At 48.4% G+C, this 26,785-nt stretch overlaps 2 protein-coding genes across 3 annotated transcripts; one reads left to right on the plus strand and one right to left on the minus strand.

Annotated features, from left to right (window-relative positions):
* The first annotated feature begins 266 nt into the window (after nucleotides 1-266).
* Nucleotides 267-10,388, plus strand: GLT6D1 (glycosyltransferase 6 domain containing 1). The gene is made up of 4 exons (XM_061200829.1): nucleotides 267-319; nucleotides 814-861; nucleotides 9,139-9,276; nucleotides 9,719-10,388. Exons 1-4 carry the CDS (start codon nucleotides 267-269, stop codon nucleotides 10,386-10,388), a joined length of 909 nt encoding a protein of 302 aa, XP_061056812.1.
* A 10,244-nt stretch (nucleotides 10,389-20,632) lies between these two features.
* LOC133097652 (beta-lactoglobulin-like) lies at nucleotides 20,633-25,413 on the minus strand. 2 transcript variants are annotated; one of them, XM_061199663.1, is made up of 7 exons: nucleotides 25,291-25,413; nucleotides 24,451-24,590; nucleotides 23,535-23,608; nucleotides 22,360-22,470; nucleotides 21,524-21,628; nucleotides 21,265-21,281; nucleotides 20,633-20,810 (listed from the first exon to the last, which is right to left on the minus strand). In XM_061199663.1, the coding sequence occupies exons 1-6, from the start codon at nucleotides 25,384-25,386 to the stop codon at nucleotides 21,265-21,267; spliced, it is 543 nt and encodes a 180-aa protein (XP_061055646.1). In that variant the 5' UTR covers nucleotides 25,387-25,413; the 3' UTR covers nucleotides 20,633-20,810. The 2 variants fall into 2 exon arrangements, with proteins under 2 accessions (XP_061055646.1, XP_061055645.1); XM_061199662.1 differs by lacking the exon at nucleotides 21,265-21,281.
* Nucleotides 25,414-26,785: the final 1,372 nt, after the last annotated feature.

A 26,785-nucleotide genomic window follows, 5' to 3' on the forward strand; every position in this document is an offset into this window, starting at 1 on the left:
AGCTTGTGTGTGCCCTGTGTGTGTTAGCGCATTAGCTAGTGTGTACCCTGTGTGTGTTAGCGCATTAGCTAGTGTGTGCCCTGTGTGTGTAAGTGCATTAGCTTGTGTGTGCCCTGTGTGTGTTAGCGCATTAGCTTGTGTGTACCCTGTGTGTGTTAGCGCATTGGCTTGTGTGCCCTGTGTGTGTTAGCGCATTAGCTTGTGTGTATCCTGTGTGTGTTATTGCAAGGACTCTGGTGTTGATCAAGGAGGAGGCAGGACTCCGGATGGCGATCCCATACAACGCGCTTTTCTGGGCCACCGGTCTGGCGACAATGGGGTGGGGGCTCCACCCGGAAGGGGAATGGGGGAGGGGCTGCATTTTGTCTGGACACAGTTCTCTGATCTGCTGTTAGTTTCATTTTCCTTAATCCTTCCTCCCAACCACATACCCTTTCTTGCCTTCCTCCCTCTGGCCATGCTCTCCTCCCCCCACCCCTCTTTCCTGACCACCTTTTCCCTTCCATACCCAGGTGAGATGTCTCCTCTTCCAGTGGCTTCTCCTGGTCCCCAAACTGGGCTAGACGTGCCACGTTCAGCCATATGCCTTGAGCTCTGTCTCTCCCATTGGCATCTACTTCCGGGACTGTTTAGGGCCGCCTCTCTGCCGCAGGTGCCCCAGGGCCAGGGGCCGGAGCTGCACGTTCACAGTTGTAGGACCAGCACCAAACAGCACCCAGCACCAAACAGCACCCAGCACACCTCAAGGGCTCTGTAAATATTTGTTGAATGAATGGATTACTCATAATAACTTGGTTTTCCGTTCATACCCAGGAATAGTCAAGTAGAAGAACTTCAGCTCTCAAACTGGTTTAATCCCAGGTAAGATCGAAAGTGTCTGCACGTGAACACACACACACACACACACACACACACACACACACACACACACACACACACACACATGAACTCAATTTGGAGTGATTAGGTTTTTTTCTTTTTTCCCGGTCACCAAATTATAGGTGTCCTGAGAGGTCTCCAGTAGCTGGAGTTTATACTGACCCACTCTACTTGCTGGAAGCTTCCTGGTTTACTCAGGGAAAGGGCATCCCACTGGGGGCAGCTTAAAAAAGCCACCAACGGCTTCTCTTGATTTTGGCCTCGGCTCCCAGGGGAGGGTCCCGTCCTCTGTAGTGGTTAAGGAGTATCTGCTTTCTGGTTATATGCCATCATTTATTAGCCAATTCCCTCTTGGTTTTAGATTGTTTACAGTTTGGGGCTATTGCGAGGAATGTTCCAGGGACTAACCATGTATGTATATATTCTTACATTGTCCTGTGAGTTTATCTGTGGGTAAATTCCCCAAACATAGCCATTAGATCAAAGAGGCAGATATTAATTTCTTTTACATTATGCCTTTATTTTTATTTTTTGGCCACACCATGCGGCACGTGGGATCTTAATTCCCTGATCAGGGATTGAACCCACGGCTCCTGCATTGGAAGCGTGGGGTCTTAACCACTGGACCGCAAGGGAAATACCCAGATATTTAAATTTTTGAGGTAAGTTGCTAAATTTCCTTTTACTAATTGTACCTTTTTACTGTCTTATCTACAGTGGATAAACTAAAGTATCATAAAATTTTTTTATTCTTAGCAAAATTGCTGGTTAGAATTTCCCAATTCAATCTGCATTCTTGTAGTTATTATTGCGTTTTAGCATATGTTAATGTCTATCACTCATTTGTATTTAATCTTCTGTGAATTCCTTTTTCAAACGTATATTTTCTAAATGGACCTCAGGTGCTCAGAATTAGATTAATCATAATCCATGATTCATGACACACTGTCCTCATTGGTTTATGCAAAACCTTGTTGTATTATTAATTTGTTTGCTTTTGCTTATTTTTCATGAAACAAAAACGATAACCTTCAATGACTCACATCAGCTTTGTATTGTTCCCTGTCCCTTTGTCCTGCCCCCTCGCCATCCCCCTCACCACCCCCCTCACCTCTAAGATAATCATCATTCTGAATCCTGATTGATCATACTCTTGCTTTCCTTTTTATATAATTTATCTACAAGTATTCTGAAAAAAGTCTATTTTTGAATTTTAGCTCTTTGTAACTTTATAAAGAGGATATCATGCTTATGTAATCTTCTGGGGCTTACATTTCCCCTTGATACTCTCTTTCTAATATTCACCTGAATTTGTCACTGTAATTCATTTTGGGCAGCTGTATAACACCCAGGGTGGAAATATTCCAGCTGACTCATCAGCTATGCTTCTCCTGGGCACCTGAACCATTTCTGTGCTTTTGCTGTTATAATGCTGCCCACGCCATTCTTATGTCTGCTTCATGGCACATGTGGGCAAGAGCCTCACTTGGGTCGAAGGGGAGCCACTGGGCAGCTGGGCATTTGCTGTCCAACCTGGAAGATGGTGTCAAATCATTGTCCAAAGCAGGTACCCACCCCAATTTAAATCCCCAAAGGTCTCCTTGCTTTCTGATGCTTGGTGCCACCAATGTGGTGGGCATAAAGTATCTCTTGAGGTATATCACCAAAAATGATGGAGTCCTCACTTCCAATTATTTTCTCCTCCATAAAACCAATGAGAAAACTGGCAAAAATTGTTATAATCAACTCATTCAGTACTCTGGAAATTAACAAAAGGCTTACACCAATCTGGGGAGCATTTGCTCAAGAAAAATAACTGGCTCTCAGTAAGAAAAGTGAGGTTTGTGGCATTTTAACCTGCCTTGGGCTGATTGCCTCTCTCCAGCTCTACAGTGGCCTTAAGTCAGATTCTCCCTCCCTTCCCAGGCTTCATCTTTGCTCTTGGTTGTTATGTTTGTTTGTTTAGTGACTTTTCTGAGCTAATTTTTATAAAATTTATGGCCACTGAAATCTCTGCTCACTTAGGGAGAATCTTATTTACAGAGTTGCCGTATTATATTATTTAAGTTATTTATTTTCAACCCAGAACTACCAGACTTGCAAAGAAACATGACAGTAGGGCCTGTACAAAAGAAAAAAAGTAATTAATAGAAACTATGCCTGAAGAAGCCCAGGTGTTGGACTTACTAAAGATTTAAATCAGCTATTTTAAATACCAAAGAACTAAAAGAAACCAAAGTATGAGGACAATGTCTTACCAAAGACAATATCAATAAAGATGAAGGAATTATAAAAAAAAGAACCAAATAGAAATTCTGGAGTTAAAAATTGCAACATCTGGGGCTTCCCTGGTGGTGCAGCAGTTGAGAATCTGCCTGCCAATGCAGGGGACACGGGTTCGAGCCCTGGTCTGGGAAGATCCCACATGCCGCGGAGCGACTAGGCCTGTGAGCCACAATTGCTGAGCCTGCGCGTTTGGAGCCTGTGCTCCGCAACAAGAGAGGCCGCGACAGTGAGAGGCCCACGCACCGCGATGAAGAGTGGCCCCCGCTTGCCACAACTAGAGAAAGCCCTCGCACAGAAACGAAGACTCAACACAGCCATAAATAAATAAATAAATAAATAAATAAATAAATAAATAAATAAATAATTTTTTTAAAAAAAGTGCAACATCTGAAATAAAAAATTTGCTAGAGGAGATCAATGGTAGATTTGAGCAGGCCGAAGAAAGAATCAATATTCCAAGGAGCTCAACAAATTCCAGTGGGATAAATTAAATGAGATCCACCACTAGATAGATCATAATCAAAGTGTCGAAAACCAAAAGCAAAGAAAGGATCTTGAAAGTAACAAAAGAGAAGTGATTCAATAAGATTAACCGATGATTTTTAATCAGACACCATGGAGGCTAGAAAGCAGTGGGGCAAAATATTTTAAACGCTGGAAGAAAAAAAACCCTGTCAACTAAGAATTCTATATCAGAAAAAATATCCTTCATAGAAAGGGGGGTGGTTAAGAATCCACCTGCCAATGCAGGGGACAGGGGTTCGAGCCCTGGTCTGGGAAGATCCCACATGCCATGGAGCAACTAAGCCCATGCACCACAACTACTGAGCCTGTGCTCTAGAGCCCACACACCACAACTATTGAGCCTGCATGCCACAACTACTGAAGCCCATGCTCCTAGAGCCCGTGCTCCACAACAAGAGAAGCCACCACAATGAGAAGCTCACATACCACAACGAAGAGTAGCCCCCGCTCGCTGCAACTAGAGAAAGCCCACGGGCAGCAACGAAGATCCAATGCAGCCAAAAATAAATAAATAAATAAATATTCTCTTTAAAGAAAGGGGGAGGACGAAGAAGTAGAAGAAGGAGGAGGAAGAGGAGGAGGAGGAATTCAAACATTCCCAGAAAAATAAAAACTGAGAAAATGTATCACTTGCAGAATTGCTGTACAAGAAATACTGAAGGAAAATTTTCAGGCTGAAAAAATGGGAAACTAGACAATAACTTGAGTCCACATAATGAATTACAGACAACCAGTAAATATATAAGACAATTAGGTAAATATAAAAGACAAATTAAATGCATTTTTGTAATTTTCTTTTTCACCTGTCTGATTTACAAGATAGCTAATAAGGCAATACTTATGAATCTGTGTCAATGGCCACAAAATGTATAAACATGTAATTAGAATTACAATAACAGCACAAAGGACAGGAGAAGACATGGGGCTATACAGGAGCAAAGTTTTTGTATACCATAGAAATTAAGTTGGTATTAGTTGATCTAGATTGTTACAAGTTAAGGTGCTAATTGTAATCCCCAAGACAACTACTAAGAAAATAACTAAACTATATAGTAAAAGAAGAAAGAAGTGCATTAAAATGGTAGTGTAGAAAAGATCTATTTCACATAATAGAAGGCATTGATAGAAGACCAGAGGAACAAAAAGGATATAAGACATATAGGAAACAAACAGCAAAATGGCCACTGTGCTATTACACTTTGTGGATGGATTAAACACTCCAATTAAAAGGCAGAGACTGTTACAGCCCAGACCTACTCTACTCCACCTCTTTGCATAACAGACATTTAACAGAATAAAGTCAACATATACACACTACTGTGTATAAAATAGATAATCAACAAGGACCTATTGTATAGTACAGGGAACTCTACTCAATACTCTTTAATAACCTATATAGGAAAAGAATCTGAAAAAGAATAGATATACATATATGTATAACTGAATCACTTTGCTGTACACCTGAAACTAACACAACACTGTAAATCAACTATACTCCAATATAAAATAAGAATTTTTTAAAAGGGCAGAGACTGTGAGAATGGATTTAAAAACCATGATCCAACCGTATGCTGTCTACAAAAGACAATTTAGATTCAAAACCACTCACAGACCTAGTTTAGGCTGAACTAAAAGGATTGAAAAAGTATACCATGGGAACAGTAAACAAAAGAGAGCTAGAGGGGCTATACTAATATCAAACAAAATAGACAAAGATAAAAATTGTTACTATGGACAAAATAGGACATTTTTAATGATAAAAGAGTTCAATCCATTAAGAAGAAATAACAATTAAAACATACATGCACATAACAACAGAGTCCTAAAACCTTAGAGAATTGAAGGGAGAAACTGACAATTCAACAACAACAGTTGGAGACCACAATACCTAACTTTCAATAATGGACAGAGAAACTAGACAGAAAATCAACAAGTAAATGGAAGGCTTGAAGAACACTGCAAACTAGACCTAAGAGACATCTGTAGAACATTCCTCCCAAAAACAGAAGGATATTTGTTCTTCTCAAGTGCACATGGAACATTCTCCAGGAAAGACCATCTTAAAGACCATTATAAAATAAGTCTCAATAAATTCAAAAGGATTTGAATCATGTAAAGTTTTTCTCTGACCAAAATGGAATAAAATTAGAAATAAATAACAAAAAGAAATTTGGGAAATCCACAGATATGTGGACATTAAACAACACACTCCTAAATAGTCAGTGGGCCAAAGAAGAAACAGCAAGGCAAATTGTAAAATACCTTGAGATTATTGATAATAAAAACACAATATACCAGAACTTATGGGATGCAGTGATAGCAGTGCTTATAGCAAAATTTATAGCTGTAAATGCCTACATTAAGAAATAAGAAAGATCTCAAGTTCATAACCTAACTTTACACATTAAGGAAAAAGAAAATGAAGAACAAATTAAATTACAGCAAGCAGAAGAAAAAATGATAAAAATTAAAGAGTAAATAAATGAAATAAAGAGTGGAATAATAGAGAAAAATCAATGAAACCAAAATTGGTTCTTTGAAATTAGTAACAAAATTGACAAACCTCTAACTAGAATAACCAAATAAAAAGAGAGAAGACTCAAATTACTAATGTCAGGAGTGAAAGAGGGGACATTACCAACAACCTTCAGAAATAATTATGATTATAAGGAAATAATATGAGCAATTATATGCTAACTAATTAGATAACCTAGATGAAATGGAGAAATTCTTTGAAAGACATAAACGCTTAGAGATTCCTAGAAAGACTCAAGAAGAAAGGAAAAATTTGAATAGGTCTCTAACATGTAAAGAGATTGAATTAATAATAAAACATTTTCCATGAAGAAAAGCCCAGGACCAGAAGACTTCATTGGCAAATTCTACCAAATGTTTAAAGAAGAATTAACACTAATCCTTCACAACCTATTCCAAAAATTAGAAGAGGATTCATCCTAGGAGACAAGCATCACCCTGATGCCAAAACCAGACAAAGGCATCACAGGAAAACTACAGACCAATATCTTATATGGTATAGATGCAAAAAATTTCAAGAAAATACTAGAAAACCAAATCTAGTAGCACACTAAAAGGATTATACACCACAAACTAGTGGGATTTATTCCAGGAATGCAAGGTTGATTCAACATAGAAAAATCAATCAATGTAATACACCATATTAATAGAATAAAAATTAAAACCACATGATCATTTCAATATATGCAGAAAAGTTGCTTGACAAAATCCATCGTCCCTTCATAATATAAACATTCAACAAACTGGGGATGGAAGGGAACTTTTTCAACCTGGTAAACCAAAAACATAGCAGCAACAACAACAATAGGTAAAATGGACTTTATCAAAGCTAAAAACTTTTGTGAATCAAAAGCCACTATCAAGAAGGTAATAAGACAACCCACAGAATGGGAAAATGTTTGCAAATTATGTGTCTGATAAGGGTCTAGTATCCAGAATATATAAAGAACTCGTACAATTAAACAACAAAAAGACAAATAACAGGGGGAAAAAACAGCCAAAGGATCTGAATAGACATTTCTCCAAAGAACATATACAAATAGCTTATAAGCACATGAAACAATGCTCAACATCATTAGTTGTCAGGGGAATGCACATCAGGATTGGGATGGAATACCACTTCTCACGCTATAATGTGTAAAGATTGTAGGATGACTAGAATCAGAAAGTTAGATCACAAAAAGTGTTGGTGAGGGTGTGGGGAAACTTGAATTCTTATGAACTACTGGTGGGAATGTAAAATTGTGCAGCTGCTGTGCAGAACTTTTTAAGGCAGTTCCTTAAAAATCAGCCAGAGAATTACAATATGACCCAGAGATTCCACCTCTAGGTATATACCCAAGAGAATTAAAAACACATCTTCACAGAAACATCTGTATACAAATGTTCACAGCAGTATTATTCATAATAGCCAAAAATGTAAACAACTAAAATGTCCATCCACCAATGAATGGATAAACAAAATCTATACTATGGAATATTATTCAGCCATAAAAGGAATGAAGTACTGATTCATGCTACAACATAGATAACCCTTGAAAACATGCTAAATGAAAGAAGTCAGACACAGAAGACCACACATGGTATGATTCCTTTATATGAAATGTCCAGGACAGGCAAATCTACAGAGACAGAAAGTAGATTAGTTGTTGCTGCAGTTTGCAGTGAGGGGGGGAATGGAGAGTGATGCTAATGGGTACGGTGGTACAGCAAAGTATTTTATTTTCTTGGGATTAACTCTAAATAGCATTGTGTTTTAAATTTCAGTTTTTCCATGTTCACTGTTAGTATATAGAAATGAGACTAATTTTTGTGTATGTGCTGATCTTGTATCCTGGAACCTTGCTGAATTCATTTATTAGTTCTAGGAGATTATTTGTAGATTCCTTAGGATTTTCTATGTAGACAATCAAGTCATTTGCAAATAGGGACAGCATTATATTTTCCTTCCAGTATGATGCCTTTATTTCCTTTTCTTGCCTTGTTGCAGTGGCTACAACTTCCATTACTCTGTTAAATAAGAGTTGGTGAGGGTGGACATTCTTTCCTTGTTCCCCGTCTTAGCAAGAAAGCATCTAGTCTTTCACCATTATGTATGATGTTAGCTATAGGATTTTTGTAGATGTTCTTTATCAAATTAAGGTAATTCCCTTCTATCTCTGTTTTTCTGAGACTTTTTCTTTCTTCTTTTTTTAAATCATGAATGGGTATGTCAATTGATAACAACATTTGATGGTTCTTCTTTAGCTTCTTGTGTGGTAGATTGCACTGAGTGATTTTCAAATGTTGAACCAGCTCTGCATATTTTAAATCCTGTTGTTGTTTTGTCATTATTGAAAGCAAATCTAATGTCTCTCTCCATTTTTGGACTCATCTTTTTCTGTTGGACTTCACTGATGGACTTAAAGCATATAGGAGAAGGTAAAAAAAAAAAAGCACCCTCTAGATCTTCTGGGAAAAGGAGCAGGAGAGAGAAAAAGAAGGATGGAAAATAAAGGACACATGGGGAGGCAGCAGTGCTGCGCCTACAGCGCTGGCTTCAGGCAATAATCAGGGAAGTTCTGACTCTGGGCGGCCCATGTTTAAGTTGCAGTGAGAGCGCAGAATTAGCCCCTGGGCTAAAAAGGCAGGTGGTGTGATGAAAGCAGGAACTGGCTGCGTCTTGCATCCTGTCCCACACGTGTCCACTGTGTGGAATTAGGCAACTCACCCGGCCTCGGTGCCTCTGTTTCCCCACATGAAGGGCAGGGACCATGACGTGCCCACTACACAGGGCACTGCACAGACCACAGGAGCCACGGTGTCTGGCACTTGGAAAGGGACTCTATAAGCATTAGATGTTATCGCTGGAGCAACTTCTGCTGCTGTCACGGTACAGGTACCTGCTTCACTAGCTTCTTGTTTGTTCAGCAGAAAATGCCCTAATGTGATAACGGCCACAAACTGCCTTGCTCCTATTGTTTGGGAAGGCACTTTCAGTAGACAGGTGCTGGAAAAACACTACAGAAAGAAGAACCTCACCCTGGGCTTGGCTGTCTTTGCTATTGGCAGGTAGGGGCTGCCAGCCTGTGCCATTTATTATTTTGGAAAAATGCACATGAATATCCATGGACCTCCCACCTCCAAAGGGCCGCTCATCATTCCCTGTAACCATTGTTTCTGGACGTCCTGTGCAAAATGGGACGTGGTTATTTTCTCCTTCCTTAGCTGGTCATTAACACCACTTGGCTGTCTTTTCACTAATGCCCAGTAAACTCTCGTGCTCTCTTTCCAACGGCTGTTCCAAAACTTTAGAGGCTTTTTTCAGACTCCCAGGCCCACTACCTCCTTCTTCTGTAACCACTGTGGCTGAAGTGCAGACCCAACCTCACTGCCCTCATCCCCTGGGAATTCTGCAGCTTCAGTGCCTCGCATGTGGGTGGTGTTTGTTAATGTTCTCCCGAAAATAATTTGGGAAATCGAGCATCTTCCTCTGTGCGCGTGTGTTTTGCAGGTTTTCAGATCAGTACCTGGAACTGTTCTTACGCTCGGCGGATAAGTGCTTCATGACCGGCTACAGAGTGGTCTTCTACATCATGGTGGACACCCTCAGCAGGCTGTCCCAGCTCGAGCGGGGGCCCCTCCGACAGTTCAAAATGTTTACCGTCACAGAGGACAGCTGGCCGGACGATGTCCACCTCATGCGTATGAAGAGCTTGGGCAAGCACATCATCCAGGACATCCAGGGCGAGGTCAACTTCCTCTTCAGTATGACTGTCACCCAGATCTTGCAGAACGATGTCGGGGTGGAGGTCCTGGGCATGTCTGTGGCTCAGCTCCACGCCTGGTGGTACTCTAAGAACCCCGGGAGTTTCCCCTACGAGAGGAGGCCCAAGTCAGCAGCTTGCATTCTGTTTGGCCAGGGTGATTTCTATTATGACGGCGTGTTCGTGGGCGGCACGCCCCTCGAGATCCTAAACCTCTTTGAGGAGTACCTGAAAAGTGTCATTCATGACCTCAAACTTGGGCTGAACAGCACCTATGAAAAATACCTCAACAAATACTTTTTCCTCCGGAAGCCCACCAAGCTGTTATCCCCAGAATACAACTGGGACGCTGAGTTTTACCCGCCGCCCCAGGTTCAGTACGTCAAGGTGGCCCAGCAGTCCAAAAGGAGATTTTGACTCGCTGGGGACCTCAGGTACCACCAGCGACAGTTCCTTAGAATGTGGGATGTCTTGAAACATTCCAGGTTTCAGAGACATAGACATATACACTCATCCACGAGAAATTTTTCCCCCTGCAGTATTGAGCCATCCAATTTGGCCAATGCAGGATAAAGAATAAAAGGATGCTTATTTAATGCTTAATACACAGTGATGCCAATATCTATATATTATAGATAACCCAGAACTAATTTTGGAGGCATAAAATGAAATTTTTTTAATGGAGAAAGACTCTAGTTCAGAAAAAAAAATTATATATATATATATATATATATACATATACACACACACAAAAGGGCAAAGGATTACACGTTGAGGAAAAAGTGAAACGTCCATCACTCACAAGTCAGTGGGATGCTTCTCAGGCTGGGGACGTACGTTGCTGTGTTTAAACACCCCAAACTGTCTCACCCTGACCGGCATGTGATTGGATGTATGTGAACTAGAGACTTTCTATCAAATACCTGTCTTTCTTTTATTGTTACAAAAAGAGATGTCAAGTTCATTTTTTTAAATCTATAGGCATTTTATTTTACTTATTTTTTTAAAAGACATGGGCGGAGCTCAGTGGTGGAGGCAGATGTCTGCCAGGTACAGTGAGGGATGGAAAGCAGGACCATGTCCTCAGGCAGCTGCAGTACAGCAGGGAGATGCGACTCTTGGTGGCATTTCTTTTGCAAATTCGAAAGGGCTCGAAGTGGGCAGCTTGGAGCACCGCGTGGCTCCGGAGGGGGAGCCGTCCCCCACGGGGGGCTTATTTGGCTAGGAGCTGTTTGTTCTTGGCAGTGAGGGGTTACAGAGTGCGTGTGAGGGCTGGAGGGTCCCAAGTCATAAGAAGGCACTCTTCTTAATTAACCCTCTTTCATGGGAGAAAATGCAGGTTTAGTAAGTGTTATGGCCCGAATTGCATTCCCCCAAAGTCATGTGGGGAGTCCTAATCCCCAGGACCTCAGACCGTGACTGCATTTGGAGATAAGCTTTAACGAGGTGATTAAGGTAAAATGAGGTCACTAGGATGGGCCCCGTCCAATAGAACCAGTGACCCTACAAGAGAGGAGATCAGGACATAGACACGCACAGAGGGAAGTTGAAGTGAGGGCACGAAGAAGACGGCTGTCTACATGCCAAGCAGAGAGGCCTCAGGAGGGACCAGCTCCTTGATCTCAGACTTCCAGCCCCCAGAGCTGGGAGAAGTCCTCTTCTGTTGTTTAAGCCGCCTGGTCTGTGGCACTTTGCTATGGCGTTCCCAGCAAACTAATACAGTAGGCGTTGCAAAAGTCACGTCAGTTGAAACACTAAAATGGTAAGGAGATTGATGGTCACTTCATGAAGTAGAAGCCAGAGGCCAAGGAAACTTAGGTGGCGTGAGGAGCCCACTAGCTGATGATCAGACCTGGAGCAAGAACCAGTATCCGTCCATCGTGTTATGTCTGCCACCCCCTCTTATGACACCAGTCATCCTCGAGATTCCCCTAAAAAACACACTTGTCAAGGTGTAGCTCATTCTACTTTTTCCTTCCCAGCTGTCGTCTTTGACTAAATCACGATGTTACTTTCAGTGACTCATTCTTTCTTGCATGTCACAGAGTAGCTCTCGATTTTAAAAAATCTGTAAAAGTTTCAAACCAGAGAAAGATACTCCGTTAGCCACAAGCCCTGCCTCTACAGTGATCAGTATCAGGTATCCTAGGTCAGACCTGGAGAGAGGAGGGTATGATTTAGATACTGCACTGAAACAAACAAACAAAAACTAACTTTGTTTTCCTGACAATTTATGGACAAGGCTAGGGGACTTATTGAGAAGGGTTCTAAATGTCTGCCTTGAAAAATATCGTGAGATCAGTATAAAACACAGTAAATTCCTTGATAACGTAAAGTTATTAACGTCTAGAATTTCTAGGTCCAAGAACAAACTTGTTTAGAAGACTTACACAAACAGTTCACCCCTGAATGGCCTTTCCAATTTCCAACCCTCCTAGCAAAAGTGTGCTTCCCTACAGAGTGGGTGCTAATTGAGTTTAAATTTTTTTTAATTTCGCCAATTTGATAAGCAAAAATAACATCTTTTTTCTTGGATTCCTTAGGATGATGAACCCTCTTTTAAGCTATAGTTGTCAGCCGTGTGATTCATGTGTGCACGAATGACCAATTTCTGTCTTTTGCTCATTTTTCTAACATGGTGTTCCTTTTCATCGTTCAATGAATTTTGAGATACATATTCATAGATGTGATGTAAATCCTTTGTCAAATTTGTTGAAAATATGAATTTCAAGTTGTCATTCGTATTCCAAGTTTGTTGATGGTGCTTTTGGTGTACCAAAGTTTAAGGTTTTCGTAATTACCATCTTTTCCCTTGATGTTTGTATCCATAGTGTAGGCATCTCATCCCCAAGTTATAGATATTATAGAACTTTCAAGGTTTCTTTTCATTCGGAATTAATCAGGAATTAATTTTAAGATAATGTACAGAGTTAGATATCTAACCTTATTTTTTCCTCAAAATATCTTGGCCATTTCCCCCACACTACTTGTTGAATAAATAATGCTTTTTAAGGTGCGCTATTTGTATAATATATTAAGTTATTATGCTTTCTTGGGTTCATTTCTTGACTTTATATCCAGTTTTACTGATCCTTCTTTCTGTCAGTGAACTAATGCCACACAATTTTAATCATTGTAGTTTCATATTATTTATGGTAGAATGGTAGATCAATTTGCATTACTCTTGTCTCTAAAATATTTCAAAATTTTATTCCTTCACGTGGATTTTAGATTCAGGTTTGCAATTTGGGGGAAATATCTCATTGGAATGTATAGGTTAACTTAAGATTATTAAGTATTTGTGATATTGAAGACTTTGTAGAAATATCACACATCTATTTATTCAAGTCATTTTTTTCAATGTCCCAGAGTGAGGGTTTTTTTTAATGTGATTTTAACATGTCCCTTATATTTTTCTTATAAGGGTTGCTGGTTCACAGGAAAGCTACCATGCTTTGAGCATCTGTTCACCCCCAGCTTTTTTTTTTCCTTTTTGGCCGCGCTGCGTGGCAGGCGGGATCTTAGTTCCCTGGCCAGGGGTGGAACCCGTGCCCCCCGCAGTGGAAGGTGGAGTCCTAACCCCTGGACCGCCAGGGAATCCCACACCCTCAGCTTCTGCGTGAAAAGCAGGTGGCGTCTGCACAGGTGGCCGGTGGGTTTACTGCCATTGTGCTGGCCTCACGCGCTGGCCATGGTGTGACCTGCACTGCTGAGCTGTGGCCTCCTGGGAGGTCTTGCTCTTGCCGAGGGCATTTCTGGGGCAGGATCTGGTCACACCTGTCTCTGGCATTTCCAGACGGTTAGTACTGAGGTTAGACCCAGTTTCCGAGGAGCCGGCCCTGCTGGTGGGTGGCCCCTGGCTCAGCCAGGGTGAGGTGGGGAGCTTCTATCCAGGTACTGCCTTGCAGGTACCTGGAGAGGAGAGGGCGGGGGCCTGTCTCAGCTCACGTGTCACACAGGTGCACCGGCCTGGCTTCACCTGGCTCTTCTGGGGAGCATGGGCTGGCGCTGTGGTCACTCAGCACCCCTCTGGCCTGGGCGGGGATGGCTGCGTTGGCTCACGGAGCCCGGAGCAGGATCAGGGTGCAGGCAGGTCAGGGCGGTGCCAGCCCGGCCCTTCCCAGGGTCGCCGTCCCTGAAGGACCCCGAAGATGGCTCCATCCGCCGGACTTCAGTGCTGTGTGCGCACTACAGGGGGAGGTCGGGGGGCCACCTGCCGCCCCCTCCCAACACCCAGAGTGTTTTCTAGCCTGTGAGCCAGGCTGGGAGAGGCTGTGGGCCCCTTAGTTGTTGGTTGGCAGGACCTGGAGACCCACAACGAGGGAGGGGCCGGGCTCCGGGTTGGATGGCCTTCCTGGGGTGGCAGAGGGGTTCGGAAAGCACCTGGGTGAGCCAGGATGCAGGTGGAGGGGAGGGGGGAGCGAGGCGAGGACAGCGGGGCAGGAGGGGCCCGGCAGGAAAGCTCAGGGGGTGGACCCGAGCTAAACTTCCAGTGGCGGGCACTGGGCTGTGGAGGGAAGAGAACAAGGTCAGATTCTAGGGCCTTCGTCCATTCATTCTGAAGATGACCAATCAATCAAAAACATGGCGCACAGCCACTGGGACCACCTTGCCTTCTGCTGTCCAGCACCACATCCTGCCATGGCCCCCCTGTCCCAGGATGACCCACAAGACCCCACAACACCCCCGCCCCTTCCCCCTCCCTCTGTTCCTGCCACATGCCCCTGCGTTCCCTCCTCCAGGCAGCCTCCCTGCCTGCACTTCCCTCCTCTAGGCTCCTCTCTTCCCCCAGCATTGTCTCCAATAAATTAGCAACTGAACTGCAGTGGCCCCACATAACCTGCTCCGGGCTGAAGAAGTCTGTCTTGTTTTTCATGCATCAGGAACTCCTAGAACAGGGCCTGGCCCTCCTGTTTGTTGATGGACTGAATGACGCACGGGGGAGGGGGTGCCAGGGAGAGGCCAGTAACGCCCACTGCCTCCTCCCGGCTGTGTGACCTCGGCCTTGTTTCTGAACCTCTCTGAGCCTCTGTGTCCACATCTGCAGGATGGAGATGGTGATTGTGCCCACCCACCGAGTTACAGGGACTTCATGAGATCTGGCAGGTGAGGCACCCGTCAACGACCTGACCGTATAGGGCGCCTGGCAGAGGCTGGCCAGGTCCTTAGTTGCTCTGGTCTTCAGGTGGTTATTGCTAGCTGTGGGGCACTCCCCACCTCCTCCCAGCCCCGCCCTCAGGGGCGCAGGGGAGACTGCTGGAGGGCAGCACTCACCGGCAAGGTTGAAGGCGGGGCTTCCTGTAGCTGGAACCTGGAAATGTATTCAAGATACTGCCCCAGCCACTGGGGGTCCCCTAGCATTCTTCTGGCTGAAACCAGAGGGGCCGGTGCTTGGGCTTTTCTCGGACAAGGTCCCTCCTCCCAGCTCCCTGCCAGGCCCTGTGGTTGCTGCAGTGGCCGCGTCCTCTCTGAAGCAGGTCCACTCTCCACATGGCAGGCACAGCCCTCCTTGAAAGGCTACGTCAGGCCTGTCCCCTCCGGTGAGGCCCCCAGAGGGTCCCCCAGCTCCCCAAGCCCGGCCAGTCTGCAGGACCACGGGCCCCCTGCCCGGCCCAGTCTCCCCGTCCACTCCGTCCCCGGGGCCCCGTCTTCTCCCCGAGGAACTTCCATTTTCTAAGCCCAACGTGACTCCGTGACGTCCACGTTCGTGGCCGCTCTGTCCTGCTCAGGACAGTGGGCGTGGAAGATGTTGCCCCGCCCACCAGCCTAGTGCCAGCTCAGGCTCTCCAGCAGGGGGGTGTTGGGGGCGCCCCCGGCTGGGGTCCCTGCATTCCCCCAGGCTCTCGGCCCCCTGGGCTTGGGAGGGACACCCAGCTATGGGAGGGGGCTGGCCCACGGGGTGCCGGGCTGGGGCTGGAGGGCTGCAGTGAGGAACTGGGGGCCCCCAGCGTGTGGGAGAAGTGGTCCACTTCCCCGCCACCCTCTCGCCTTCTCCCGGACTTCCTTCAGCTACTCCTGTATCCGGGGCAGGCGCTGTCCATCGTGGGCCCCACGCGCGTTGACTGAGTCTGGGGAGGGTGAGGGACATCCTGGAACTGCCCCTGGCCCAGTACAGCAATGGGTGAGGTGCAGGCGGGGTCAGACAGGGCAGGAGTGACTCTGAGCCCCTCCTCACCCCCAGGTCCGGCCCCCCCCCCCCCGTTGTCCCAGCAGTGACACCGCCAGGGCTCTGGCAGGCCCCTGGGGCCCCTCTCCCCAGCGTCTTAACGCTGGCCTCAGGGCTGAACTGCAGCTTTCCCTGGCGGCACCGGAGTGCGGAGACCCTGCTCCTGCCTGGGGGAATGGATGCGCCTCCCCGCCTCTCCCTTCCTGTCCTGCGCCACTCCTGCCCGCCTGCCCCGAGTGCCGCCTCCACGTGACACTTGCATCCACGTCCTCGTCCCAGGGCTGAGCTGCATGGTTATCTTCCGGGCGACAAAGCCTGGCTGCACCGGCACTTCTTCTGGAGTCTTCTGGGCCCCGGCCAGGCCCAGGCTGAGGGTCGGCAGCGGGAGGGGCCCTCTCTCCAGGGCCATGACCACAGGGCCCCAGAGGGAGGAGTGGCCTGGCAGCCGGCGCCCTTTCTTCGTATCCATCCTCCAGCAGCCACTTGCTGCCCACCCAGCTGTCCCAGCCCGACTCCCAGCCACTGCGGCCTGGGGAAGAGGCAGCCCCTTGCTCCAGGTGTTCAGAAGTTGTAGCATTTAAGGCACAAAAGAGACCTCAATTTTTTTTAAGATAGTGAGCCGTGAAAAGTGCTACCGCAGGGCTGTCGGCAGGAGTAGGGGTCACGGGGGACGGGCGTTCTAGAGTGCGAGGGGTGTTCCACAGTCATGGCCCCCCATCCCCCACAGGCAGGGAAGCTCAGCTGCCAGATTTCTATGGGAGCAGCTTTGGTGATTAGGTGGGAAGCAGACAGTAACAGAATCCAGAATCTCCAAGGCGCTACATGCTGGGTCGTGATTTGGAGAAATAGGGCTTTTTCCTATGAGGGACCCATGGAGAGCGGCAAGGAGGGGCCACTGTTTGCTGGGAGCCTTGCCTGAACACAGAGGGGCTGGCCAAAGTAGCACTGAGCTTGGGAGGATGCCAGGGTCTGAGCGAGCCTCATCTTGTACACAAATTAGGAGGATTTAGCATGGTTTTAGGGATGCCCCGGTCCAGACGACTGCATGTCAGTTGGGCGTATTTGTGTGAGTCTATTTCTGGGTTCTCTACTCTGTTCCACTGATTTATGGTTCTTCTGCAAATACCATCATCTTGATTACTGTAGCTATAAAAGATTTGAAATTTGTTAGACTGTTTCTTCCCATTTTATTCTTTTTATTTTAGCTATTCTATATTCTAGTTCCTTTGTCTTTCCCTATAAATCTTAGAATAATCTTATCTATGCCTACAAAAAAGCTTGCTGGGATTTGGATAGGAATTGCATTAAACCTGCATATCAATTTGAGGAGAATTAACATCTTTGTTCAGTCTTTCAGTCCATGAACACGGTCTCTCCATTTATTTAAATCTTCCTTGATTTTTTTTAATCAGCATTGCATCATTTTCAGCCTTCAGATCCTGTATGTTTCATTAGATTTACATCTCCAAGTATTCCACTTTTTTTTTTTTGAGTGATTATAAACGGTATTGTATTTTTAATTTTCACGTCCTCATGTCCATTGCTAGTATGTAGAGATGCAAGTGATTTTTGTATGTTTATCTTGTATCCTGCCACCTTGTGAACTCACTTATTAGTTCTAGGAGGTTTTTGTTTTTGTTTTTAGATTCCTTGAGATTTTCTACATAGACACGCATGTCATCTGCAGATAGAGGTGCTTTTATGTCTTCCTTTCAGTTCTGAATGCCTTTCATTACCTTTTCTTGCCTTGTTGCACTGCTACAACTTCCTGCACTAAGATAAGTAAGAGGGGTGAGAGGAACATTATTCCCACGCTCTGGATCATTTGTCATTCATCACTGATGAAAGGTTCATCATTCCCCATTAAGTGCAACGTTAATTCTAAGTTTTTTGTAGATGTCGTTATCAAGTTGAAAAAACTCCCTCTATTCCATTTTTCTGTTTTTTTAAAATCATGAATGGGTGTTGAATTTTGTCAAATGCTTTTTCTTGCATCCCTGGAATAAACCCTACTTGATTATAGTGTATAATTCTTTTTGTATATTGCTGAAATCTATTTGCTGATATTTTGTTAAGGATCGTTGAATCTATATTGATGAAAAACATTAGTCTGTAGTTTTTCTTTAAAAAAAAAAGTCATTGTCTGGTTTTGGTATCCATTTTACCAATATACTAATATTTGGTATACCAAATACCAATAATATTTTGGTAATATTAGCTTCATAAAATGAAGGGAAGTATTTCCTACTCTTCTATTTTCTGTAAGAGATTGTATAGCATTCATGGTAAATCTTTAAACATTTGGTGTAATTCTCCTGTGAAACAATCTAGGCCTGGAAATGTCTTTTGGGGAGTTCTATTTTCTTAACAGTTGTAGGGCTATTTAAATTATCTAGCTCATATTGGATGAGTCCTGGTAGTTTGTACTTTTTAAAGGAATTGGTCCATTTCATCTAAGTTGTCAAATTACTGTATACAGAGTTGTTCATAGAATTCCCTTATTATCTTTTTGATGTCTGTAGGGTCTGTAGTGATAGCCCCTCTTTCATTCCTGATATTAGTATTTTGTGCCTTCTCTCTTTTTTGCTTTCTCAGTCATGTTACAGGTTTCCTTTCCAATGTTTATGCCTTTTTTTCTTTTTTGTTTTTTTTCCTTTTTTGGCCATGTCAAATGGCATGTGGGATCTTAGTTCTCCGACCAGGGATCGAACACCCCCTGCCGCAGTGAGAGCATGGAGTCTTAACCACTGGACCACCAGGGAATTTCCCCCCCCCCACCTTTTTTTTTGTCTTACTGCAGTAAGACTTTCAGTATGATGTTGAGTAGGAATGCTGGAAGAGGGAACCTTGCCTTGCTCTCAATCTTAGGGGAAGGCATTCAGTCTCTCATCATTAAGTATGATGTTAGCTGGTTAAAAAATTTTTTTAAATTACCAGTTTAGGGATGTTCCCTTCTATTTCTAGGTAAGATTGTACTTTCTGGCTCCATTCTAGTTGAGTGACAACTCTGGCTGACAGGTTGAGAAGGGAGGTGGTGTGTGTACCTTCCAGGATAGAGCACTGGATGGATGGCTCGGCCCTCTGGATGTCCACATTTCCCCTCTGGCATGGTGACCAGCAACCTCATGGGTGATGGCTGTTTGATCACCTGGATCCTTGAGTGACCACGAGGTGCAGATGCCCCTGCCAACCTACAAAGGAGATTTCTCATCTACAAGACATAAATCTTTGATGTTTTGAGCCACTGAGATTTTACGGTTGTTCATTAATGCAGCAAAGCCAGCTTGTGTTGAATGACCCTCCTGATGCATAAAGAATTTGCCTCGTGAATGGGATATGATGTTTTTAAAATATTTATTTTAAAATCAATTAATGGTGCTTATATGGGTGTTCCTCTCTTAATCTGCTAACAAATTTATTATATATTGTCTAATGTGGAAACATCCTTGATTTTCTGGCTTAAATCACGATGTACTGAATACATTGTTGGATTCGACCTGTTAATAAATTATTTGGATATTTGTATCTTTATTCCAAAACGTGATAGCTCTGCTCTTTTTTTGTCTCCTGCATCATCCCATCCGGCTTTGTTAGAGGACAGTCCAGAGTCCCCGTCTCTCTGTGCCCTGGAACAGACTGTATGAACCAGTATCCATCTGACGGTCGTTTGCTGGTTCTCATCCATAGACTGAGAAGATCTGGAACTGGAACTGTTCTTTATTTTCTAGAGTTATTGTTCTTTCAAAGTTTTCTTTTTTAGCCAATATTGGTATTTAATATTTTTCTAGAAATGTATCCACTTTACCTATATTTTCAAAACTTTAATATTATACATAAATTGTTACTATATGTAACTATACATATAGCAACATGTGTGTGTATTATGTTATACATAAATTGTTCTTATTATTTAAAAATCCCCGTTTCTGTTGCTATATACCCCCTTTCCATTTGTGATGCTCAAAAGTGGTTGCAGAACAAGTGTCCTCCAAGGGTGACCTCTTTTGTCCAGCTCCTCTATCCAGGGGAAATCTCTCTATTGCATTTTAGCACAGAAAAGATCAATGCATTTTTGGCATATGAAGTTTGATATCAATAGTCTTACTAGTAGCAATTACCTTTATGTTCCTGAAAGCTGGTCATGAGGGTCATGGGGCTGCATTTGTAAAAGAGGGCAGAATTTGATCTGCAAGCAACTAAATTAAGTTTTTATATCAATATTTATTAGACTAAGTGACAGCAAGTTTCCATTTCCTGTCCTTTGTGGAGTTTGGGTGTTGGCTGAAGATGCGAAGTTAACTGGCAGATGCTTCTGCCGCGTCCCTACCTAGTTTCCAAAAGTTTAAAAGAGCCGTGATGATGTGTGCAGGGCCCCCAGGTGTCATGAGGCCTGTGATGCAGACACCTTAGATCCCGGCCCTATGTCACCACCTGAGCCGCCTGGGTCCCCAGCCCACGCGCATCGGCCAGGAAAGACTCAGACAGGAGTGCGCACTGGTGTTTATGCCTTTATTGCTGAAGGAGGAACGCCCCCGAGCAGGAGACCCCAGGCGGGGCCCGGAGGGGCCTGGGTCCCAAGAGGGGTGACCTTGGTCCTGGTCCCTCCTGACCCTGCTGATGGGGGAGGCGGGGGCGACATCATCTGTCCCCAGAGGGGCCAAGGATCCCAGACCCTGAAATGGACACGGGGCTCTCCTGTGATTCCTGGGGAACCTGCTGGACCCTCGCCAGCCCCCACCCCCGGCTGGTCCTGGGGGTGCAGGATGGCCCCTCCTCGGGAGAGGGACCCCCGCCTCCCCGCTCAGGTGGAGTGTCTGTCACCGGTGCCCGCTTCCGGGGCCTCCACCTTGGCCCTCAGCCCTGCCCAGAGGGAGCAGGGGGAGGTCAGCATGCGAGTGAGGCCAGGACACAGGAAATGACATCCCCAAAGGCCACCCCTCGAGAGTGGGCACACGGCCAGCGGCTCTGCAGTCGTCAGGAGAGACCCCAGCTTCCAGCCATTCCCGCAGGGGGACCCCAGGGCCTGATGGGGGAACCCGGGCCCCACCAAGACCCCCACCCTGTGCCCGTGCCCAGGATGTGGGGCAGAGGGGTTACGTTACCCCCAGGGCGCCGGCAGGAGCTCACCTAGACGCGGCACTGCGCTGTGGGGGAGGGAGAGCCGTGCGGGAGGGTCAGGACAGGACTGGACGCCCCGGGGACAGAGGGGCCTGGCGGGGGGTGGGGAGGGGGCCCCGGGGCCCCGGGGCCCCCCTCGGGGGCGCTGCGCCTCCACCCCCTTCCTCCCGGGAGCCCTGGGGAGAATGGGGCTCACCACAGGAGTAAGTCGTCCCTGGGGGCTGGTGGCTTTCTGCCCAGGGAGCGGGGGCGGGGCCTGGGAGCTCACCTTCCAGCTGGGTCGGGCTGAAGGAGAGCCGGATGTGCATGGGCAGGGGCTTGATGGCTTTGTTGAATTTCTCCATGACCTCGTCGTCCACTTGCAGGGTCCTGGCTGTGGGGGAGGAGTCAGTTCCTGGGGGCACCCCCGCCTCCCCCCCCAGAGCTCGGGGACGCCGAGGGCCCTGCCCCGCCCCCACAGGGTGGTCTGCAAGGCTCAGCGCCCCTGCCCTCCAGGACCCCTGCCCTCCCCGCTCGGCCCATTCCCCTCCTCCTCCTCCCAGAGCACTGCAGTGGGGGTCTGCACGGTCGTAAGAGGAAAGGCACCCCCCTCCGGATGTCTGGGTCTCCGCCTCCCCTCCCCGCACCACCCCGGGGCTGGCTGACTTATGACCAGGAGCCTGCACTGCCTGATGCCCGCGGCACTTCCCTGGGAACACCCAATGGCACATCTTCTGTGACAATAAAGATGTCACCTGACATTTGTTTTCAGGACGTTATCGTTGAAAGATGTCTTTGTAACTGAATTCTTATTTGGTGAAGGTATTGAAACTCCCCGGTAACAAAGGCTGTTGGATTCATAGTGACCCACCGGCGCCATCGAGATGGTCACACCAGTCACGGTGCTGCAGTCCACCTGCCCCTCAGCCCACGTGTCTGTCCCTCGTCCCCAGCCACCCACAGGCCCGCAGGAGACCAGGCCCCAGGATGCGACGCTCTTCCGATGACCCCTCACCCCTCCTCCTCCTCCTCCTCCTCCTCCGGTGTCGAGCTCCCCCATTCCCACCCTCTTGGCAGCGAGGACCACGCCGCGGGTCTCCCTGGGAAGCGGGGGTGGGCGCGTACCCAGGCACTGGCAGGCCAGGCTGTGCTCGGGGTCGGCGGCGTTTTCCATGCAGAAGAGCAGGTAGTTATCGTAGTCTGTGTCCAACACGAAGATCTTATTCTCATCCAGGGCTGGAAGGGAGACCGAGACGGGGCAGAAGTAAGTTCCAGCGGGGGCGAGCGCGGGTCAGCTCCTCCATGGCCCCCACCTGGCGAGGACTGGGCGGGGAGCGCCTCCTGCACCCCCACACTCCAGCGTGGTGCAGCCCCTTCCCCAAAGCCGTCCCCAGGCCCATCGACTATGGATGCGCCAGAGACATTCCACCACCTCCTGGACTCAGGAACACTCACCGCTCAATCCAGGATGCCCCCCGGGACCCAGAGTGGTCAAGAAATGGGGTTGTCATGCTGACCGCAGGTGAGACTGGGCACCACCGAGTGCGGGAGGAGGGGAGCATCCCAAGCACAGTTACATTGGAGGGCAGCCCTGAGCCATGGGAACTGGGGCAGCGGGAGTGAGCGTTGCCCTGACCGAGGCCAGCGGGCGGCGGCGGCGGCACCGCAGGGTCATGCAGCTTCAGGGGCGACGTCAGCATCCTGACCCAGTGCCTGCAGGCGGCTCTGGAGCCCCTGGGGCAGGCGCCCTGGCATTGGTCAGTTCTTGTCTGGCACAGACAAGAGTGAGTGAGTCAGAGTGAGTCCCAAGGTGGCCCAGGCTGCCCGGCGGGAGCGGCCCTGGTGGAAGTCCCCCTGTCCCCCATGGCGCTTTCTCATCTTGGATTTAGTGAGGAATGAGTGAAGCAGTGGATGAGGGAAGGAACCCGTCTCGTGGAGATGGAGGAACCCATGTGGTGGGCTGGGGGCCGTGGGGCACCCTGACCGCTGACAGTGGCTCTCAGCTCTGCCTGGACGGGCATAGATGCTTCCTGAGCTCAGCCTGAGGGGCCCGAGCTCCCGCCCGGCAGAGAGAGCTCGGAGAGTCACCTTGGGGAGTGAGGCCAGCCTAGCAGGGACCTGCCCGCGGCCACTGGCCCCACAGCACCGGGCAAGGGGCAGGGAGGGCAGTGAAGCTGGTGTAATGACAGCGTCACTCGTCACCGCCAGCCCCTTAGCATCCTCGGGCCCGGTGCCAGCCCCCTGCACCTGCCCAGAGCCCCCCAGGGTGGTGGGGCTCCTACCACAGACCCGGCACTTACAGTTGATCTTGAACACAGCAGGGATCTCGGTTTTTTCTGCGATGATTTTCTCCTTAGCGCACCCATCCTTCTCCCTGAAAGACAGGCGTTTCCTGAGCCACATGCACAGACCATGCACGGTTGATCAGGCCAAACTGTGGGCCAGGGGTGGAAGCTGGCCCCAGGAGGGGCCCGAGCTGGGGGGGCATTGGAGCCCAGCTGGTCACCCAGGCCTTGGCTGCGCTCACAGTAACCTCTAGGGCCACGGGTGACCAGGCTGGACAGGCCACAAGAGGGCAGACAGAGTGAGGGAGAAAAGGGCTGGGAGCGGCCAGGCCCCGCGGTCAGGGGCAATGACCTGCACCTGCAGACAATCCTGGGGTTCGGGTCCCCATCTCTGCACCCCACCCCCGCTCTGAGGGCAGATGGGGCTCGTGGTGGGAACTGCCACCCTGTGGACCTAGGCCTGCAGCTGCCCAGCAGCCTCCACACGGGGCTCTCCCCACTCTGCTTTGTTTCTGTGACATCCCGTTCATCTTAGATATTGAAGTGTTCAGACTAGAAAAGATGCAAAACGTCTCCCCGTTGCTCAAGTACATTTGTAATCCTTAACCTAACACAGAATTAAAATAACTGCCTGAATGTACATAGCTTTCCTACGTATTTCCACTTCAGTGGATTTTATCTCCCCTTCCAAGTTAACTAAAATGATGTTTTATGTTCATTTATTTTATTATGTTCCAAAGCATCAAATTAATAAAAGTTAAAAAAAAAAAAGCCCTGGGTGGGGAACCCTGGGTGGGGCTCCGAGGGCCCCGTTCCCCGTCCCTGGGGCCCTGGTCCTGCCCACAGTGCAGCCGGGTCCCACCAGGAGCCCCGTCCGCCGCCCACCCCCTGCTGGCCTGCAGCCCCGGCGGGGTGTGGGGGGCATGCGCACCGTTTCTGCAGGATGATCTCCAGGTCGCCCTGGGGCGTGGGCTTCAGCTCCTCCACGTTCACTCTCAGGGGGGCGCTCTCGGAGTCCAGCAAGGAGATGTCGCTGGCCGCCATGGCCACGGAGTGCCATGTACCTGCCACCTGGGGAGGGGGCTTGATCGGCATTCTGGGGGCGGGAAGGGGACCCCATCCCCACGGTGGGTTCTCTGTCCCACCCCCAACCTGAGCCAGCCCTGAGACACCCCCTCCTCTGCACCCTGAGGAACGTTCTTCCTAAACTCACTGTGAGCCCGAAGAAGGACCCAGAGGAGCCCATCACACAAGTGGGAATGTTTGGATCTTGGGGAGACGTGGCTGGAGGTGGGGAAAGGTTGGGGGGCAGAGAGACCCTATTAGGGACTTAACTGTGTCCCCTAAACCCCCAGAGCCTCAGAGCATAACTCTTTGGAGACAGGGTCTTTAAAGAGATGACAAAGGTAAAATGAGGTCATTAGGGTGGGCCCTGATTCAGTGTGACTGATGACCTTATAAGGAGAGGAAATTAGGACACAGGGATGACCAGGTAAAGACACAGGGAGAAGACAGCCATCTGCACACCCAGGAGAGCGACCTCAGGAGAAACCAGCCCATCTGACACCTTGATCTCAGACTTCCAGCCTCCAGAATGCAAGACGATAACCATGTTGTTTAAGCGGCCCTGTCGGGGGTATTTGTTAGGGCGGCCCTAGCAGAGTAATGCGGACCCCAGACATCACAGCCTCCTCTGTCTCCCCTTGGCCTTCTGAGACCCCAGCTCCCCTGACAGCCCTGTGGCTCACCACCCACCCAGCCACCCTCGAACCTTTTGGACGTCCAGGTCCTCCATAGTCTGGATGACGTTGACAGCCTGGGTGCCACACATGAGGGCCAGGCCCAGGGCAAGCAGGAAGTACATCATGGCTGCAGCCTTGGTGGCACTTCTGGGCTCTGGAGGGAGAGGAAGGCAGAGGCAGTGGGCTCGGGGTCTTATATAGGAGGAGGGCCAGCCAGCCAGCCTGTGCTGGGCTCCCCGCCAGGCAGTTCCGCGAATCCCCTGTGACTCATCCTCAGGCCCTCAGGTGGCTTCCTCAGCTGGGACAATAGGAGGCCTTCTTCCCTCCGAGGCCAAGCAGGAAGGTCCCCTGTGTCCCTGGGACTGGACGGCTCCTGCTTGGCCCCAGAGAGGAAGGGTCTGGAGCACGAGTCCAGGCTGGCCGCCAGCGTCAGGAACACTTCCTGGGTCGGGCTCTTGGACAAGGACAGGTCAGAGCCAGCACTGAGGACAGCTGTGTCCTGGAGGGCGGGCCCGTGGGTCGCCCGGGGTCTGGAGAGCCCCTTGCCAGGAAGGACCCAGGGACATGCGCCAGGGGGTGGCCATCTGCCCCGAACAAGGGGGTCACATCACCCGCACCCGTCACCTCTCTCTTGCGGGCTGCCCATCCTGGGGGCTCCACCAGCTCTCAGAGCCTCCCACCCTGTCCTGCTGAGCAAGGCCTCCCGAAAGGCTATGGTCCCGCTGGGCTCTCCTGCTTCTGGTACTCTCCTGTCTCGGGCATCGGCTCCTCCAAACCGCACGGACATGGCCTTGGGCGAAGGGGTCTCTGCGGTCGCCCCACCCCCTGCAGGCTGGGGTGAGAGTGGCGTGGGGCTCAGGTGGAGCTCCAAGGATGGGCCCGGCCTGTAGTGAGAGCTCTGCAAGTGTCTGCTGCCCAGTTAGGGTAGCAATAAAGACAGCAACGCTGACAGCAACAGTCATCATAACCCCCAGAGCCACCCAGCCGGGAAGGTGACCTGACCTTCGGGGGTCCAGCGGAGCAGCACCTCATGCTGCATGTCGGTAAGTGTGATGGAAAAGTCCACAGTACCTGAATCTTCAATCTACCGATCTTACATTGTAAATCTCCTAGGGCGCTTCCCTCCATACCACTCAAGGCTGCAGCAAGCCGCCTTCAACACCTTGGGAGGGATGGGGCCCTGGCGCTGGGCATGTACCTGAGTTAGGTGGGGAATCGAGCAGGGCGCAGAGTATCTGTCTCGCTGAGTCCACCTTGACATCAGCACCCCTGGGGGCTGTGCATGCCCTGTGTCCCGTGCCAAGGGGGGTGCAAAGGCCGTCAACTGACCTTCCAGGTGGTTGACCTGCTCATCTCGGGGTGGCGGGGGCGTGGACTTTGGGGTGGGGGAAGGGGGCAAGGTGGGGATATCTCCCGATGGTGGGAGCCTTGGAGGGTCGGCCCCTGTGCCCCCGCGATGTGTAGGGTCTTTCCAGGTGGCCACTGTCGTTGTCAGCATCTTGGGAGGCTAAGGGGTCTCCTAGA

Source organism: Eubalaena glacialis, chromosome 9 (genome assembly GCF_028564815.1).
Source record: "Eubalaena glacialis isolate mEubGla1 chromosome 9, mEubGla1.1.hap2.+ XY, whole genome shotgun sequence".
Classification (NCBI taxonomy): Eukaryota; Metazoa; Chordata; class Mammalia; order Artiodactyla; family Balaenidae; genus Eubalaena; species Eubalaena glacialis.

Excerpts from the sequence above, each read along its gene's own strand:
- GLT6D1 (XM_061200829.1), top strand. The coding sequence starts at position 267 with ATGGCGATCCCATACAACGCGCTTTTCTGGGCCACCGGTCTGGCGACA. Across the intron at positions 862-9,138 it reads TCAAACTGGTTTAATCCCAG|AAAATGCCCTAATGTGATAA; the intron begins GTAAGATCGAAA and ends TTTGTTCAGCAG. Across the intron at positions 9,277-9,718 it reads GCTGTCTTTGCTATTGGCAG|GTTTTCAGATCAGTACCTGG; the intron begins GTAGGGGCTGCC and ends TGTGTTTTGCAG.
- LOC133097652 (XM_061199662.1), bottom strand. The coding sequence starts at position 25,386 with ATGATGTACTTCCTGCTTGCCCTGGGCCTGGCCCTCATGTGTGGCACC. Across the intron at positions 24,591-25,290 it reads AGGACCTGGACGTCCAAAAG|GTGGCAGGTACATGGCACTC; the intron begins GTTCGAGGGTGG and ends CCCCCTCCCCAG. Across the intron at positions 22,471-23,534 it reads TGCTGTGTTCAAGATCAACT|CCCTGGATGAGAATAAGATC; the intron begins GTAAGTGCCGGG and ends TCTCCCTTCCAG.